Source organism: Limulus polyphemus, unplaced genomic scaffold (genome assembly GCF_000517525.1).
Source record: "Limulus polyphemus unplaced genomic scaffold, Limulus_polyphemus-2.1.2 Scaffold2457, whole genome shotgun sequence".
NCBI lineage: Eukaryota > Metazoa > Arthropoda > Merostomata > Xiphosura > Limulidae > Limulus > Limulus polyphemus.
In genome coordinates this window covers 151,092-171,911 of record NW_013668067.1, presented here as the reverse complement: position 1 = coordinate 171,911, position 20,820 = coordinate 151,092, and the positions used below count along the sequence as shown (strand labels likewise).

The 20,820-nt window shown below is 33.4% G+C and overlaps 1 protein-coding gene across 4 annotated transcripts in view; it reads right to left on the bottom strand.

Annotated features, from left to right (window-relative positions):
* LOC111087668 overlaps positions 1-20,820 on the bottom strand; it is a 51,021-nt gene that overhangs the window by 2,099 nt on the left and 28,102 nt on the right. For 3 of the 4 annotated variants that reach the window (XM_022395088.1, XM_022395086.1, XM_022395087.1), the window contains exons 4-5: positions 13,920-17,381; positions 1,408-2,331 (exon numbers count right to left, since the gene is read on the bottom strand). In XM_022395088.1, coding sequence (XP_022250796.1) covers positions 1,408-2,331; positions 13,920-17,381 — 4,386 coding nt within the window. The remainder of the gene's footprint in view (positions 1-1,407; positions 2,332-13,919; positions 17,382-20,820) is intronic. The other variant, XM_022395090.1, reaches the window with a different exon arrangement.

Genomic DNA, 20,820 nt, shown 5'->3' with positions numbered 1-20,820 from the left:
AATACTGTATATATATATATATATATATATATTTGTGTCAGTGTAAATTACTTGTACCTGATGATGACAAAACCTTGTCGAAACGTTGTACAATTGCTGTTATATTAAACTTACATTAAAGTTTTCTTCATTACCCATTCAAGCCGTCTCCAAGCATTATAAATGTTTATATTGACTTGAACTTGAGAATCCTCATCTGACATATTGGACTTCTATCATTTGACTCTGTGTATAAAATTTACTAACTAACAATACAAGAAATGTACCATTAGAGATTAAATTTTATAAACTGTTTACTTTCAGTTAATTCATATTTTGTTATTACTTGTAGTATTAATCTTTGAAACCCACAATTTTGGGCCCCCAGCATTCACATAGTTCTTTTTATGGTAAACACAGCCCTGAGTTTAGGAAATCACTCACTATAATGAGTATGCTGCTGCTTTACAAAAGGATTACAGTTATTTAGGGAGTTGGACAAATAAATGGCATATGACTTTTAATTACAATAAATACAAAATAATGCATGTGGGACATCACAGTTTGAATTATGAGTATAATTTTGTTGTGAATAACCGTAACAGTGTTGTGAGAGAAAAGGATCTTGGTGTGCTGGTTGAAAGTCTCTTAAGTCATCTAAGCAATGTGCTGTTGCTAGTGGGATGGTAAATAGGATTCTAGGTTGTATCAATGAAAATATTGAATACAAGTCTAAAGAGGTTATAATGTCATTGATTAGGCTGCACTTGGAATAATGTACTCCTTACCTTAGAAAGGACACTGAATTGTTGAAAAGGGTTCAGAGGAGGGCTACTAGGATAATGCCTGGAATGGAAAGGTTGTCATATGAATTTTTTTTTAAAAAAAAAGAATAGTTAGAGGTTCTGATTGAGGTGTTTAAGATTGATAAGGGAATTGATAGTGTTGATGCATCACATTTTTTTGAGATACTTAATGGTGAGAAGTGTAAAACTAGGGGAGATAAATATAAATTTTGGCAGGGTAGGAGTCATTTTCAACTCAGACAGCTCATTTTTTCTAACAAGGTGGTTGACCTCTGGAATAGGTTGGTTTCAGATGTGGTAGATGCAGCTAAGTTAAGGGAGTTTAAGGAAGATTTGATAAATATTTGAATGACAGAGGTTAGCTTTGAGTGTTTTTACTTTACAGTTTAGTATGGTGGATGGGATGGCCTAGAGGAACCAATAGGTCTTTTGTTGTCCTTACATTATATGTCTATATATATGTTTATGTGATATAATAATGATTTAATCTATTAAATATTAAAAAAACAAGTACTTCTTTTTTCCTGATAAAGTAATATCTGCAGAAACAAACATCTAGTACATTTAAACATAGGCCTATTACAGTGGAGTCAATGGAATATACAAGTTACAAAACACTTACCTCTTTTGGACTTGTCATCATCACCAGTAATAAAAGATGCATCAGATGTGTCAGGAAGTATTTCTGAAATTTTCCTCTTCTGAAGTTCCCGTTTATTCACAGGACTGGCACAATTCATGATACTATTTTGTTTTAAAACCTCTGTTCTTGGGGAATTGTTGGGTTGTATTGCTATCCAAAATTTTTCTCCATTAACACAGTTTATTGGCTTGCTAACAGGAACAAGTAAAACAGCTGCTCTTTCTTGTACTGACTGTCCAACATTGACAAGTCCACATCCTGAGGTGCTTTTTGTTATAACAGGAGTGACAATGGTAGGTTGTTGTCCAATAAAATTTGTACAATCAGAATATACTGATGACAACTGTATAGTACTTGGCAAAGTAACTGAGCTAACCACTGTGATGGGTTTTGGCAATAAAGGTTTTGGAAATGGTTTGGGAGTATGTACAGTAGACTTTGTTGACACAGTGGAAGTTTTTGGCTTGGTAACTGACTGACTGGTTGAAAGTGAATTTTCTACAGGGTTTATTGATGTTGATACATCATTTATGAGTATCCTGGAATTGTTATAATGGTTCTGTTTTGGGGCAGGCTTGTATAACTGATCATTTCCAGATACACTAGTAGTAGCTACTGAATGCTGTATGGTAGTTGGTGATGATGTCAATATATGCTTCTTTTCAGAAGTAGACCAAAGTATGCTTGAAGCCGAAGAGGGGCTTGAGACAGGAGTTGATGTAATTGTATACAATGATGTGTCAGAGGTACTGCACAGCACTAAAGGTGGTACAGTTGTACTGTCCTGATTCAAAGTAGTTTTATCATCATGTGCATAAGGAAAAGTTCCTTGCAAGTCATTCTCAGTGGATGCTAAAAGATTACATTGAGATGTCTGAGTTTTCATCTCTTTCACTAATATGGCTGTGATAAGAAAGACAAAAATGATTAATTTTTTCAGTACAAGAAGTGTTCTGAAACAAATTATAATTATCAGCATAAATACAAGGAATACAGATAAATGTTAAAACATTCTTGCCAGAGCCACATTTAACATCATTTCCTCTAAAAATGTATATGCATTTATTCACATGAAAATAAAATGTTAATTAAACAGATAAAATTTCAAATTTTTGCATTTCAAATGTTATCAATGTACAGTTAGTGATGTTTTGATACAGTATGCAGGAGGTGTTATTATAACAATGACACAAAAAGGTGACTCTCTATTTTAAGTTTCTTATTATAGCCCTTCAATCTCACTTTTATGATGTCACAGCATGTAGTACGAACATTTACTAATGAAGCACAGCTTTGAAAGTAGATATAAGCACAGCTTGAAATTAACAGTGGTCCAATCACCACTAAAAATGCTGGCATACTACCTAAAAGGTGTTCCTGGGTGGTTCGTGTGGCCACTAAAAAGTTGCCCATGAAAATCTAAATTTAAATGATTATTTCCCCTACAATATAAAAAATGTTTATGTCATGAGACAAGTAGAGAACAATAAAGTTATCCTGTGAATTATTTGCAATGTTATTCTCAACTATTGAGTCAATTTCTTGCCATTATCTCAAGGGTTGGATTCATTGGCACAATGTTGCACACAGACTTAGACCCTATCTGAGTTCGCATTTAGCCGGTTATCGACTAGGTTACAGTGTATCAGCCAGCACAGTGGAAACAGATGACACGCACAGCACAGACATTAACAAAACTTTAGCTGCACTTTGTGCTGTATGAAGTGGATCCTGGGCCCCACTCCAGGCTCTGAAGGGCCATATGCAATTTCTAATTTTCTCTGGAAAAAGGTGTATATTTTGCTAGGTTATATAGGTCCACCAAATGTTGCAAACAAGAATATTTGAAGCCTCATTCCCAAGAAATTGAACAAAGGGGTCATGAAATCATCACAATCCCTTCACAAAAGAGTAAAATTTTTTAATTCCCTACAAAAGGGGGTAAAATAGCTTTAAAAAAACCCGTGAAAGGGGAATAAAAAATCTGGAGTTTCCCTAGGGAAAGGGACTGTTATTACTCAAAGTAGAGTAACAGACACAGTTACATAAACTTAACTTGGAACAGACAATGTGATGATTTCTATGGCAAATTAAAGAGTCCTACAGTTTTGTGGTATATCATTCTATAAAACTTTTCATTTATTGTAAAACAATATTTGTACCTTACCCAGCATTGATTGACCTAGGCTAACTTTGAATGTTACACTTTATTGTATTCCATTGATTGTACCTCCAAGCTTCTGTTTTACTATAAGTACATGGCAAAAATTTCAGAATTTGTTGTTTTGTTTTTGCCTTTATTTTTAAGACAAAGTATAAGTTTCCAGAGCAGAAGTTCTGAACTTACCAGGTGTGAGATGTGACATTTTTTTAAGTTCAAAGAGTGAATGCTTCAATAAAGACTGAAAAAAAAAAGAACTATGTGCACTCACTGTCTTGGATTATTTGTCTGCAGGCATCATAAACCAGTCACATGAGTTTTTATCCTATTTATTTGATGGAGCTGAGCAACCAAACTCATTTTACACCATTGTATGCAACATACTAGACATCCACACCATTTTCAGTATGATTTATTTCTCACTTTCTTTAGCAGGGTTCTATTTTCTTTTTGAAGTTTTATCTCTCTCAATGAATTTTTGTTAGGACTACAAGCAAGAAAGGTTTCTAGGTCATAGTATGATTCATTTATTTATGGGTTGCTTCATTATTAAGTAAGGAAAAAATACATTGGTCACCTAAACTGCTGCCTGGCCATCCAAAAGACATGCCTAGGTGGTCTAGTTAACTACCCAAAAAACATTAAGTGCAAGCCCTGGCTATAGGCAAGGTCTAAATATCATTGGCTATAACATTAACTACTAACATCAATGCAGATTAAATTTTACAATTTAAAGCCAAAAGTGATGACTACTGTACCCAATAAAATAAAGTCTAAAATAATATGTTAATGTCTGAAAAACTAAAAAGGAACTTTCTGATCAACAATTAAAATTGGAATTCTAATGTAAAACATGACAGAAGAACTAAAACAAATCACATTAATTTTATAAAACCAAAACTAAATAGCACATGATATGTTTTATGCACTTTGGTTAAGTACTCCCACAGAAAGAATTAAAAATCAAGGGATAGAAATGAATGGCACCTCCGTGGCAAGAAAGGGTTAAGGAAGAAGAAATAAAAGAAGCCCAGAGCTGAAAAAGCTGAAGTTAGGCACATAACTTAAAGAACATATTTTAACAACTGAACAATTTAGGGATCTTACACCACTATGGACCATTAATGCTAAAACAACAAAAAAGTGTCTTATCAAAGTGGAAATGTGGTTCATCTGAGATAGGCAAGAACTCAGAAAAGGAATTAACACAGAATTCATGTATAAGAAAATATGAAGACATATGTAGAAGAAGAAAAAAAGACTGACAGAAGTATATCTAAAGCTGAAATTGTGGCAATGAAGCACTCGTTGACAAAATGAGTCAGAATCTTGAAAGAACTAAACTGCTTAGTAGATGTTTAACGATTCAGTCATAGATTTAGTGAATCAAAAATAGCTGTAGATCAAATAATATTTTCTATCTGTAATAATCTGAGCCTAATATTTTTGATAAATTTTTGTTGTTGTTGTTACAAAAAAATAAACACTTTTTTTTTTCAATATGCATGTGGAAACAGTAAAGAAACTACTAAATGGCTTAGAGATATCTTCAACTGGAAGCACAACCCCTTTCCATTGTATGACTATACTGCTTCATGGTAATACAGTCTTACACAATGGCAAGATTTTGTGACAATATCCAAGTGATCCATACAGATTAATTGAATATTATACAATTTTGGGATGAAATTTTCATTATACTAATACTTGACTATGTTATTCATGATACAATTCCATAACCTATATCAGTAAGATTAAATGTCCTTCACTACCAAGCCATTTGAGATAGTGAATCTCAAAATTGCACACTTATTTGTGTCAAGAACCAGAGGTGCTATTTCATATTTCAGTAAGAGGGAGGGGTGAGCATGGTTGGGTTTTTTGCAGATAAAGAATTAAAAATCAGTTTATTATGGAAGAATTTTGTGTGGTTATTTTCAATGTTCTTTTATAAATCATGTTACAGCAAATGTTACCAAATCTGGATGACTCAGGATTGTACTTGCAAACTTGTCGCTGAGGCTGAGTGCTATGAAGTGTTAAAGATTATGGAACTTGTAGATGCAGGTTGAGAAATTGTTAAATGAAAGTGGCTACATGAACAATACATTTTAGATATGTGTACTGTTCCTAAAGTTAAAAAGTGGTTTGAAACATAGGAGAGGGGCTGTCAAAAAGATTTAGCCACTGTGTTAATTATGTATAAAAATTGAGAAGTTATATGCTCATCCTCTTGAATTGTCAAACAATCACCATTAAATGTTCCCCCTTATTTGCAGTGTGGCCAGAAATCTCTCTATTTTGCCCACCAGCATGACCAGTGAGAGTCTTCTGCACAGCTGGGGATGTTGTCACTGCCATAAGAGCAGCCCTTTCCTGATCATGTGGAATGAATAAAGAACGTATGTTCCTTACTTTACAGGTGGGGGCAAATATCAGGTGAAAGAGTAAAAGAAAAAACGAAGAAGACTACATCCATATCCCGAAGATTACTATTCTATAGCATGCTGAACAATAATCTGCCACCAGTCTCGTGGCTAAGCTTGTGAACACAGGATCTTGGATTATAAACAAAAGTTATCTGCATTTATTGTGTGATATATTTTATGAATCAGTATGAATATTGCTAAAATGTCTTTTAAGAGGCCAGGTCTTTCACATGCTTGTGATTCTAAGAAGCAAAAGGTTAAAATATTGCATTGTTTTCATGCTGGGGAGTCACCAAACAAGATAAATCAAGAATGTGGCATCTATGGGTCAACTATTAGTTTTTTCTGTAATGTAAAAGTATGTTGACTGAATGTGTACTGTATTTGGTTTATTTATTTTAATATGTATTTATAAGTAATAGTTTCTGTACTGTATTGTATGAAAAAAATAATGTATACAGTAGTACTGTATGACATCAAATCATGATGATTCACAAATTAAAAAGCAAAATATATGGTTTCACAATCATGCAATGTGTTTTTGGTGCATAATTTTGCACTGTGAACATTTTGGATTCGTACACTAAAGGTAGGTTTTTCCATAAGTTTAATAAATTTTTGGTGTTTGGGTTTTTTTTTATGCACAAGGTGGGGCAAAATACATCCTCACATCCTAAAGGTAGGTTTTCCATAAGGTCAATGTATTTTTGGTGTATGGATTTTTTTATGCACAAGGTGGGGCAGAATACATTCTCACATCCTAAGGGTAAATTTTCCATAAGGTCAATGTATTTTTGGTGTATGGATTTTTTTATGCACAAGGTGGGGCAGAATACATCCTCACAAACGAGTAAGACTCTACTGTACAACTCTATCAATAAACAACATAAAACAATTATTGAACTAAAATTAGTTTACAATGAAAGAAATATTACAGATCCCCAATACAAAACTATAGGAACAGCCACAACTTAGTTTTATATGATTTCATTCAAATAATGAATAATATAATATCTTAAAAGAGTGAGTGTAGCTTCATACATGTGTCGCATTAAGAAGTTGATAAATACCCAGTTGTATGGTGTACAGGAAGCACAGCTGATTGTCATAACAATGAGTACTAATTAATTTGTGGCTGTAAAATTTGGACTTAAACAACATATAAATTTCAAGCTAAACGGACATATGTTTTCTAAAGCCCCTAGTGCTGCTTTATAATGGTTTAAATATAAAAGTAAATAAAGTTCTTGAAAATCATCTACATATATAAAGCATACTTGTCACCTCATGTCTGGATGTCACAGGTTGTTGTAAAGAACTGACTGAACCACATGAAATGACATTTGGAAGAGGAATTCATGAAGATCTCCCTAAAGATCAAATTTAAACGGATTAGTAGTCAGATGAGCTATTCGAGTTTAGCAGCCATTTCGGTTTTTAATACAAGAGACATTGCTAAATGAGAGTGATTTTAATGCCACACATAGCATGGGAATAAAATCTACGCAGATCAGCTGCATTGGGCAGGCTTGCATGGTAAAGAATGACGCACACATACTGGAATCTTCATGAGGCCAATAACTAAAAATGCAGTGAGAAACCCAGGTACATTTGTTAGTTTATTATATTTGACTTTCCAAATTTGGGGTAACTTCAAAAAGATATGTGTCTATAAAATTGTAAAATTAAATTTTCAGCTAATAACTTGTACATAAATACATTTCATTTATGAGCCATGTAAAACTGACATATTTCTTAGTATTTTTATGACAAGATACCTAAGACTTAGATATTTTCAAACTTTAGTAAATTTATAAATATTAAAGTAGAAATTAATCATAAACATGTACAAGTATATATAACTTCTTGTTTTCTTTTAATTCATTATTTATACTCAAGAAAAATCAGTTTATTATTTTAAGATCTATATACCTTATAAAGAATCTTCACACACAAGAAATAAGCATAAGACGTACACATTATGGGTTTTATTCAATAACAAACACCCAACAGAACTTGACAGAACTAACACCACGGAAAATTGTATGAGGTTTAACACGTTGAAATACTCATTATGCATTTAAATGTAGGTAATTATTGGATCAAGAATTTCTTTACACAGGGCAGGGAGGATATTTCCTTTTAAACTCGATCCTTTAGACATAATGCACCTTCAGCACTTGAATGCTATGCATCAGACACATATACAGAAAAAAAATATACAAGAAAATCTCTGAAAAAGTTATTAACACTAACCATAAAATCAATTTGTAAATTCCAACATGCATTACACATACACACACACACACACACACACACACAGACATATATATATACATTTACCACCAAGAACATTTGTAGGTATGACATCTATACAAAAACTAGGTATGTACAAAATGTCATTTTGCCTCTTGTTCATATAAACTCTTGTGAGTGATTTGTTAATTCTTCAGATTTCTAAGTTAACATTTTCCTTACCTGAAAATGTATTTCCGATAGATAATCACTTTTTCACACAGAAAGCTATCTTCCCCGTGCATCTGCCTTAGAGATTTGCATGCCACCAGCCTTTAGGCAACTCCCACCTGAACTCACAAGATTTCTTGTGATTTACACTATTGCGTAATGATGTTATTATGCAGCAAAAACCCTCCACCAATAGGAAGGGGACACAGCCTCCCTTAGCACTAACTTCCTCTTTGCTTTTACACTCATGATCTTCATTCTATGACAAAGCAAGGAATACTAAGTTGCATTGCACCAGAAGTGGGGGGGGAGAGTGAGAAGTTTGTGAAGAGGTGAGTATCTATCGGTAATACATTTTTCAGGTGTGGAAAATGTTAACTTTTGAAGCAATACACACCTCCACACCCAAAAAGCTAGAAAGGTATGTTGGAAGAACTGGTGCAAAAGTTACCTAGATATGCTTGCTTTAGAAAGTGCTGGAAGGAAGTTTATGGAGTGTAACACCTGATGGCAGGGGCTCCATAGGGGTACATTCGTGGGATACCACATCTCATCTCTTCTAAGGCAAACTCTTCACCCAGAGTGGAAAGCATGAAAAGGCAAACAACCCCCCCCCCACCCCATGTGTCACGGGTATAGGAGGAATAAGAATATGGACATCAAAGGATCTGCACACAAGTGGTATGAGAGACAATATGTGTAGCATGGTTGAGGCACATTCAGACCATACCTAGTGCTCACCTAAACTCTACTGGCAGACTTACTGAACTGCAGGAGAAGGGCACAGGAATCATTAGTGTGTGTTAGTCAATTTTACCATCAGACTCTTGAACCAACATCAATTGCAAGAGGAGTGCACAGAATACATTCTATTGTTGCATCTTGCAATAACTCAACCGTCAGACTCTTGGACTGACACCAGCTATGGGATGAGGGCAAAACAAGTTAGTGCATGTGCAGCAGATGATTGCAGGCAGTCGATGGGTCAACTCCAGTCCAAAACCAGGTGGCAACGAGTATGTCTTCTGATCAGTGGTAAAAGGAGAATCCCAACTATCTTCACCTCATGACCAGGAAGCAGAAAGGAAAAGTAACTTCCGTTCCAACAACTCAGGCAGGGCATGTGTGCAAACCCAGTACACAACCAACACCAGGCCACCCAGGAACACGACAATCAGGCAATGGTAGGAAGGGGGAATGCAAACATGGTGGGTCATCTCCAGTCTGAAACCAGGTGGCGGTGAGAATTTTTCATTCAGTCCACGGTAGGAGAAAGATCCCTACCAACTACATGTGTGAGAATTTGTGTGGGGTGCTCCTATGCAAATCTAACACCAATCCACCCAGAAACTGACATCTGAATGGCAGTAGGTTGGGAGACACTGGCATGTTATGAGTACAAGTATATGAGGGGTGACCTGTGCTACACAGACAGTGTCCCTACCTCTTCATATCCCACTGAATTGGCACCTTTTCTTCAGCCTCAGCTATTCTGTCTCAACTAGTGAGTGTTTTCCACATTCCACCAGTCCAGATAGGAACTAGTAAGTGGTAAGGGTCTACATTGCTCCACTCAAAGAAATGGGAGTGAAGGAACTTGCAATGGGTAGACCTGGAGAAATGTCCGGATCTCATCAGTCACTTGCCAGATAGGTCTTTTACTAGAGCAGTGCAATGGGTAACTACATAAACTTATTCTGAAAAGCCAGCAAGCAAAAGATGGGGAAGCAGGCAGAGCACCTCCTGGTGCTGTTTTTTTCCCATAATAATCCATGGAATAGGTACAGTCTTGATTAGACAGTAGACAAATATCATAATATACCATGAGGATACCTCTAGTGGTCTTGCGAAACACTCCATCTCAACAGTAGGCATATACATTATCCTGGCAAGATACATAATTTTGGGAATAACTGTACCCTGGGGGTCACCACCAGCCACTTGGTGGGATCCTGATAGCAAATGCTATAAATAATGTGGAATGTACTCACCCTTCAAAGATGGTAGGTTTATTGTAGGATGGTGAACAGAGGCAGGCAGTGACCCCTGGGAGACTACACAGCCAGATGGCGAAGAAAGTGGTTGAAGAAGTTATGCATGGTAGTCCACTTGCATGCTGGAATGATCTTGTCCAGTGGCAGACAAAAATGAGCAGGTAATGAATGAGAGAGGAGACGAATCTGATGAAATGAAATACAGACCATCTGTGAACAACAACCACAAAAGAGAATGAGACCGAGCTAAGAATGTAGTGGACCATACCAATAAAGGCAGAAGAAGATTTGCTGTAGGAAGAAAAAGATGGGCACTCTAGGGAATGTAGAGTGGAAAATAGAAACCCCAAAAGTTAGATGTATGAGGGAAGTAGCAATGAGCAGCATGAACCAGGCACAAAAACTGTCCAGATCTCAACGAGCATAGAAAAGTGTAATAGAAGGATGGCAGAGAGGTCTCCCCAATGATTGGCTGAAGACCAAAAGAAGAAATAAGTATGAAGGAAAGGGTACAGGATGAGTTGCAAGCATAAAGATGTGAATAATGTTGACCATAAGTGAGAAGAATGAGGAATGTAACCAAAGAGAATGAGGTAGAAGTTGCAGGTTGCTAATGATGGGAATGGGCACATGAAAGAGTGCAAAGGATGACACTGAGGTCCTGTTCGAGTACAGGAGCAGAGGAATAGAGTCAATGGATAAGAAAAAAGGTGGAGAAAACAGAGGAAGAAACACCTTCCAGTAATGAGCCAGCAAATAGGGATGGACAAGACTACCTGATAACAGGCAAAGCAGAGACAGCTGAACTCTGTAGAACTGCCTGGAAAAGGGAAGTGGGATGTCTTAAAGTTGAACTATTAGGAGGAAGTGGTGACTGGTGGACCCATATAAAGAGCCACATGGAAGGACCATGTAGAAAAATGCTAGGAAGGGAAAGAATTACCTGATGGGAAAGTCAGGTTCAAAAGCAATGGACTGGATGAAACTTGCATGAAGGTGGAAGAACAAGATCTTGTGATAGAAAAAAAACATGAGATGTTGAAGCAATAGATTGTATAATTTGTACAATTTCAATACCATAGAATTCCACTATAATTTATCAAGTTTAGTAACTAAGCTGTATTTGGGTCTAGCGAGATATGAAACTTAGAGCTCACTAAAGGCTAACCTTACCATTTGAAATCTGCCATGAAAAGGAAGGGTTTTCCACGTAAATACTTTGCAAAGGCTCAGAGAATCACACAGGGTACATTCTGAACTTTAGATTGGTTATTTACATGTCATAGACAGAAGTAGGTGTACCTAAAGCAAGTCTTTTCAACAATGGACAGAGGTGGGTGGGGCCACGTACATGTAGCGATATCTCAGCAAATAGAAAAGATAGGAGGTTCTTATTTTATTCTAGTTTGCCAATATTGGTAGTTTGAGCTCCTAATTCATAAGAAACTATAGACTTTGTATTTGAACATCACAAACATCTAATTTGAACCAATGCTGCATTCAACATATCATGTGATACACAAATATTGATATTTATTAGGTGTTTTTTTTAATATTTTCTTTTAAATTAACTAATGTATAATACTAAAATTTGAATTATAATGTACAATTTGATACCACACTTACTGACATAGATTCATAAAATAGTAGTAGAATAAAATTTTGAATGCAAGACAACAAACACGATGAAATGGCCTTTAACCTGTGATGATAGGGTTAAGTTGAAGGGCGACCTTCCTGACTTTAATCAACCTTTTGCTCAATACTACTTGTAATAAATAACCAAAAAGTAAAAGCCAGGAATATTTACATCAAAATGTTGGGTGTGTCTGCTTTCACCTACAAAACTACAGAAAGATAATATTCTCTGTTTCCTAAGAAAAACACATTACTTGTAAATAACTGGAACAAATGTTTTATTTGAATAAGACGATAACAACCAGGGCAACATAAGTAATATGACATATGGAGAAGTAAGGACTTGAAATTGTAAATTAATAGCACAGTAACAGCATGGAAAATGTTAATCAAGATTTGAAACTTAGCTCTAGTATCCAGAACTGAGCTTATTTAGGAGTAATATTTAAATGATCATGTGTAAGGAGTTTCAAAAGTCAAACCTTCAATATTTTATGAAGCTAATGAGCTTCATTACTTTGAGTACCTTATCAAAGCTAGATAATTGCTAACCTTATGTGGCTCTCTTTTAAGTTGGCAGGCAGTTTTCTCAGGAATATAGTAACTGCTTACTGCAAAATAAAGAAGAGTCCCAAATTCCCCTAAGTGCATCAGAAACTGTGAGAATCTCTTGAAATGGATAAAATACAACCAATTCTAAGAAAAAAGGCATTTTTTTTAAGAATTGAAATTTGAATTTCCTGTATCTTTGCCGATACAACCTTGATTGGAATGACTAATGTTTCAGAAGACTTTGGGGCTTTCACTTTAATTCATATGTCAGGAGGAAAATCACAAAAACATCACTGGTCAAAGAAAGATGACAATACTGTACAGAAATTGTGGCTATACAATGCAATATTCAGTGTTTGAGCTCATTTAATTTTTCACAAAAGTCTGCAATTTGTGAGATCAAAATCTGAACAACAACAAAAAATCAAAAGGAAATAGAACCAGAGAAGGCAGCATTAAATGATATATCTTTTTCCAAGAAATAATTAATAACAGTTATTGTGAAATTGTTTTAGTCATGTCTTCTGAACAGTACTAGTATTTCTCTATGAAAAAAAGAACATTATAACTTCCCATAACTTTGTAAAGGAAATGCACAGAGAATAGTCTTTCCATCTAAATGTTTTTATGTTTTATCCTAATATTAAATGTAATTAATTTCTTAATGGATAACAAAAAAAAGAGCTAATACATGCACACTGTAAACAATTATTGAGTGAAAGGCTAATTAAAAGTCAGGAAGTCATTCATCAACCAAATTTTGACTTCTGTAGAACTTATGACCCCATCATCCTATCAGGACTTTACATACTGACTTTATTGTAAATAAGAGGTAATATATTAGGTGTTACCTATTAGGTGATTTTTCAGGGAATGACCTATACTATTAAATCTTTACTGCAAGATATTCCTGAAATACACGAATAATCACACGTGTACTCACAGTGATGTTCAGTTGAATCATATATATATATATATAGTATATTTCTTATACATAATCAGTTCTGACACATAGTGTATGCTTGAGAGAACTTACTAGTAATATAACCATGTAAATAAAACCTAAAACTGACATTTCAAAGAGTATTTACTTGTCCTGATGCGACTATGCATTATGAATCAATTTTCACAACAACTTCTAAAACACCTATTTTAAGTATATTATTTTTTAGTTAATAAGAAGTTAATAGTTACTTGCGATAAAAGCTTAAGACATTTTGCTGCATACTTATGGTCAATATAAACTCTTACCGTTCTTTGGAGGCAGTGTATCATCTACAATGTGCTGTTTTGAGGTACTTCTTAAGTTGCGGTAAACTTCTGATACAAACGTCATTTTTCCAGCTCGAAGATGTCCTGTCTTGCAAAGGTAGTGATAAAAAGACATTACTCTGTCAGAAGGAATTTGAGGATTCTTTAAGTATGAGCTAACTACTTTATCTTTTAAAACATCTAAATATCCTTTGTAACTTTCAAAGTTTTTTATCACAGCTTCACAACTAGACTGTGATTTCAGTCCAAGACTTGCCAAAAAAGAAGTTTTCTCTGTATCATCATTCACGTATGATGATGCTGTTGATTTCTTCTGCAAGTGACTTTGTAATGAATCAAGACCAAAGACATTACAATCCAATCTTTCTTCATGACTAATATCACGTTTGAGCAAATTATCATCTATAATTAAAAGATCTTTACAACTGGAATGTGATTCCTCATCATTCAGATCATTATTTGATCTCGACCCAACTTCAGTACAGTTAACTGAGTCAGACTGCAATTCATTACTTTCAGGAACAAATACATTTTCATCATTACAAGATAAAGAAGAATGGATATTCTGATTTTTCTGTTGAACATTTAAATTAAAATAAGTTGAAGCATCTTCATATGACATCTTCTCCATAACTTCAGAAATGTCTACAAAAGATGGATCACACAAAGCATCTGCAGTCTGCATAAATTCTCCATTTAAAGAATTCTTATAAACATCATTAGGTACAAAAAAATATTTTTCAGAACTATTACAAATCTTTTCACTTATTTCATTTTCAATTTTACAAGTTTTAGGTGTAATATATAAATGCCCAGTGTTAGCAGCATTATCTAAAAGTTCTGGTTTACTTTTAATGTCACTGAATGGTATCTTTACAAATTCCACCTCACAATCCACAAAATCCTCAGAAACACTACATGTATTAAGTACATCATCATACACCTCACTACATTCTCTTCTATTTTCCTCTGACACAGTATTATTAATTTCAGTGAAGTGTACAGGTACCGAATCAGTTACAGACTTTTTTAACGCATGTGACTTTACTACATTCAGCTCTAGTTCTTTTTTATGATTGTGCTCTTTTTCCACATCACACAATTTTGTCAGTAATTCCATACCTGAAGAATCAAAAGTACCTTCTACAACTTGTTCTTTATCATTTTGGTCTACGTTAGCTATATTTCCATGCAAAAATTCTGTGGTATTTTTGGGCAAGTTATATAAAAATAAATCGTCAAATGAAGAACAATCTGAAATTGTTTTTGAATCTTTTGGGGTATTTAGTCTGGATGTGCAATTAAGTGTCTGATGAGAAAGTTTATTATCAAAATTATTAATACTCCACAGATCTACTGCTTTTTTAGTTATTTCATCCAAAGACACTCTACACAATACATTATCCCCAAAAACTTCAGAATAGTTTACAAGACTCTCAAAGTCTAAAGTTTTACAGTCTGGAACGGATTTGTTTTCTTGAGACATTTCTATAGTTTTATCAATTCCATAACCTTTTCCAGAAAAATAATGATTTTTGGAAGAGAAACTGGATGTACAATTCTTATTTTTTGAGGGTACACCAACTAAAGACACACACTCTGTTATTTTGTTTTTATCATCATCAACATGTTTTGTATAATCATTATAAGCTTGATTTAACAGGTATTCTTCATCCTCAACTTCTTTTTTAATCCTTACTGAACATCCTTCTTCAGTGTTAGGATGTTTATCCGGAATACATTTCTCACCTTCCTTTTCTTGCTTAACTATTATATTATTATTATCCTCAAAGTGTTGAACTAGATGTTTATCATAATATTCCATTTGTTCTTTTTCTATGGTGTGGATTTCTACTGGAAATTGTTGCTTTTCTCTGTCATGGTTAGAAGAATTGTTGTCAAATTGGATATTACTAAAACGGTCTGTTTCAGCATTCATTTCTGACAATGCAGTTTTTGAAGGAGCTTCTTTCTTATAATCCATGATTTGATTAATAGAATGTAAATGTTTATTGGAAAATGACTGTTTCTTCTGAACTTCCTTTGCATATTCTTGGAAGTCATTTCTAACAAAATAACCTGAAACAGTTTTTGCCTTTTTTCTGACTGGATGTTTTTCATCACATTCAATTTGTTCTTTTTTCACAGTGTGAATTTCTTCTGTTGGAAATTGTTGTTTATCGGTTTCATGGTTGGAAAAGCTGTTGTCAAATTGTATAGTAGTAAAAGTGTGTGCTTCAGCATCCATTTCTTTTGAAGGAGCTTCATTCTCAAAACTTAAGCTCTCACTACAGACTACTGAAACATATTCAGGTTTTATGGAACTAGACTGGAAAGATTCCAAATGATTATCAGAAGATTTTTCCTTCTGAATTTCTTTTGTGTTTTCTTGGAAGGCACTTGTATCAGAATAACTTGGAATAGTTTTTACCTTTTTTCCACTTTCACGTTCCAACTGTAAATTAAATTTATCATGCCTCTGACATGTACTACCTGGAAACAAATCTCTAACACATACTTTTTCTAACAAAGAATTGTTCCTCTTTAAACATGCATTATTAGTCTTTCTATAAGATAAATTTGGAGCAGATTTACTTCCTATATGGCGTTGTGATAAACTGTCTAAAAGTTCTCTAACAGTTCTTCCTTTTGGTGGCCGCTGGATAGTGTCTATTAGAAGTGGTTTAGGTTTTATTGGTACAAATAACCCAAATGTAGTATTTCCATTTAATGGTTTCCTTTGTGAAGTCTGAATTACTGAAGATTTTTTTACAATGTTACTTTGAGTGGATGTAAAACCAACACTGTTTTTTGATCTTAAGTCAACATTAGATATGCTTAGATTGTTATTTTCAGAGTCAACTGATAAGCTAACATTTGAAGTAGGTACACTAAAAATTCTCTGATATTTTGTTCCTACTACCTGGCTAGATACAGACAAAGAACTAATAACCTGGGGCTGTGTCCTTACAGGTGTTGTACAATTCAAAGAACTTTGGGTCACAGGGAGGCCTTCAGACACGACAGTGGACAAGCTTGGTAAGAGACTTTTATCGGGAAATGTTTCACATGAAGTATTGGGTCTAGTACAGTTTTGTAGTTTTCCAGTCAAATATCCACCTCTGCCCTTCACACTTAAACTTTGATATGGACTACAAAGTTGTTTGTTTTGTAATATTTCTAATCCAGGCATCTCAAAATGATTGGTGGAACAAGATTTTTTAACTTTATTCAAAAAAACCACCTTGCTTCCTTCTGCTGATACAGAATGCACTGGTGAATGTTCTGAGGTACATCCTACTTTATTTGTTTCTTTCACTTCATTAAAAGAAATGCTACTCATAATCCTTGTATTATTTAAGGGCTCTACATTAAGGTTTACCTTTTTTACAATAACCGTTTTAGGAAAAATAGGCCTCAACCGTGACAGAGCAACAGAACCTAAAAAAAATAAAAACACAAAACATAAATTCAGTAAATGCAATAACCAAATGTTCCATTAAAATGTTGAAAACCACATATCTTCAGACAGTAGTATTACACTAATTATTAAACATGGTCATACAGATTTTGACAGTACAATACAATTTTATTCTTTTTTAAAAAAAAGATAGTGACTTTAATTAAAAAAACAGGACATTTTGGAATTTACATGTTCCATCATTAGCAATCTAAAATGCTTTCATAGAACATATGTATATAATATATATATTAACATATTTAAGCAAGCTACAAAAATATTTTTAAACAGGTTACATCAAAAGAAAGGACAGCATGAATTTCACACAGAATATCTAAACCTTGGATGAAATATTACAAGTAAAGAAAAACTTTCCAAAAAAGGAAGTAAATGTAGGGATGGCTAATATTAATCTTTCAAAAAAAATGCAAAAAAGATAGTAGGGATGGCATTTGCATCATCCCTACATAATAGCACAGCAACAATGTAGTAGAATGTTAACAGACAAAAATATGATGAAATTAAGCTCAATTGTAATTGAATAGTTACATATATTGCTATATGTTAATTTTTGCCTATGCTATCATGTAGGGGTAATGCAAATGCCATATCTATTATCTTGTTTGCATTCTCTTTGAAGGATTGATATTAGCCATCACTACATTTACTTCCTTTTCTGAAAAGTTTTTTCTTTACTTGTGTTTTTTTTTTCATCTAGTGTTTAAATAAATATATATATATATAGGAAGGTTGTATTTACAACCAAGTTCTAAATAAAATGAGGTTCCCACTATAATATTTATTGTTTATCTATTATTTGCTGGTAATTCCTCTTTCACCCTGTACTTAAGCTTTTTAAATGAACACCCAATTTCTGTAAGAAACCTAACATCAAGGTACAATGATAACATCGTTTAAACTAAAATTATGATTTTTTTTTAACTACTAGTAGTAATTAATAATACTTATAAAAACAGATACTCTGTTTGAAACTATGTGACCTCAGTGAAACTGGTTGACACCTTTACTTTAGTTTTTGAGTTATTTATATAAATATAAAAGTACTGTCTGTTGTATATCCATGTAACTACTTTGCTGAGTGTGGATGTATCTTCACCCAAATTGGTATGGAGGTTCATTAGGTCCATGCAGGGGGGTACGTAAAAATTTTCAGTTTTGCATTTTGTAGTTTTTATGGGTGTTTTTGTATTTTTTACCACTACTTCCCCTCCTGTTGATGGACCTTCACCAAATGAATGTTTGTTGGGTCCATGCAGATGCAAATTTGCAGTTTCATGTTTTTCAGTTGTTATGGGTGTTTTTTACAATTACATATAAGGGAAGCAACTTTTCACTTCCAAAGATAGCCTTTCATTAATCATGAATTTACATAACTTCCGTCCAGGGGACAGGTACTCCAACTAATCATGTAATAATAAAAAAGAAGAACAAGAAATTCAACTTTTTGCTATGATATTTATAGACATTCTCAGAACTTGTGACTCAGTCATTACACAGATATTGTTATAAAAGGAAACACTGTGTAGTATTGTAAAGTTCTGATGACCTAGTGAGAAGATATTTAAAATACCATTTTGATGTACATTCTAAGCCATCCCTACATAGGCAGTGCTACCATCTGCCTGATTAAACTGAATTTTGTAGAGAAGGAAAAAAATAAAATAAACAAAAAATACAAACATAGCCACAAAACAAATATCCAACACTGGGACACAAATCATAAGGTATGTAATTATGTAATGTCTCCTGGGTTTTTTAATTACTGGCACAAGTAAGACCCAAATATGCTGGCCTCATATGTTCAAAATAAAAGAAGAGAAAAGAAGCAGATGTGGGTGACAAAGCCCACAAGAAAGTAAGAAAGATAATAATTACAGTACAACAAATCAATGGGGGAGACAGCACAACTGTCCTTGAAGTTGGCATTAACTTTCAATATGATGTTTGGACATAAATACCAAGATGTTAAAAATTACAAACAATGTGCATATCAATGTGAATTTTTCCAATAACATAAACTGAGTTCAGTCTTTTTTCTGAGCATTTATATCTTCATTATACACTAAAATCTTTACTCCTATTAAAGATAATTAGAATAATTTTAACTATATTAATGGGAAACATTTTAAGATAAATACAATTCCTCTATAAAAGATTATCTGGAATATATATATGTAAATAATAATATTGTTTCATGAAAGAACAGGCCTAAATCCAATTACTTAAAGCAGGTTAAGCATTGATTTAATAACATCTTATGGTTTTGTATCAGAATCAAAACTAAGAAATGATATTTTGTAAGGAGAATTTTCAAATAAGGATTTAACAGATATGAATAAATAAAAATGTCAGTTAACACATCTTTCAGCTACAGTACCAATGGGAAGTAAGCTAACATGGCAAATCAAATCATTTGCTCTTTGTACCTTTTTGAGTGCATTAAAAGTTGCAATATGAATGTAAACCTTGGAGAATCTTGAACAACAGGATTAATAACTCCTCAAATGATTTGGTGTCATAGTTGTATCATAGAAATTAGTGACATTAAATTTAGACGTAACTTCAAAACACATTATTTCCCAGGTTTTATATTTTTTGAGATAAAACAATTTAAAATCTTGCTTCAGCAGGAATATATGCTATAGCTTTAAAAAGTAAAGTTAATAACATGTGAATTTTATTAATGTAAAGTCATGTCAATGCTTTTTAGATTGTTTCAGTAGCTTTGTGTTTTAAAAGTTCCATTCGTATTATGTAAATGTTCACTGAAAATATGAATTGCCTTTAAAATATGGCACAAAACTTAAAAGTGTGAAATGAAAAAATAAAGATCAATACAACATTTTTATTAAAGGGACTTGAGGAAGACAAAAAATGCGTTAATTAACAAGTTACTTGAAATATTCAATTAACATTTTCTGAAAATATATATACTATGGTTGTTTATTAGAAATGATAAATAGCTATTGTTTTTAATCTTATTCAGATTACACTTAGAACACTTAAAAACCCATAAAAACAGCATTTTAAAGACTGATAGGCAAAGAAAATTGAAAATTTAGGGAATTGGAAGATAAAAAGTTTTCTTTTTGAACACATAAAAAAAACTGAAATGTTTACTAGTAGAAAGTATTAAATTCCATATATTAAAAAATGTTTAAACTATACATAAGAATCTCCTGTTTTTAATCAAACCATCAACGTATTTCCTTCTCAACATGTGTAAAAGTGTTTAAATGAAGTATAGGTTTTTGAATGGCAGCAAATTATTTAAGAGTAAAAGCCTTATATGGTTCATTGCCAAATAACTTACTACTACTTCTGAATTTTGCTTACACAAAATATTTATTACGAAAATGAAAAGTTTTCAAAACAAAATACACATTTATTGTCAACAGT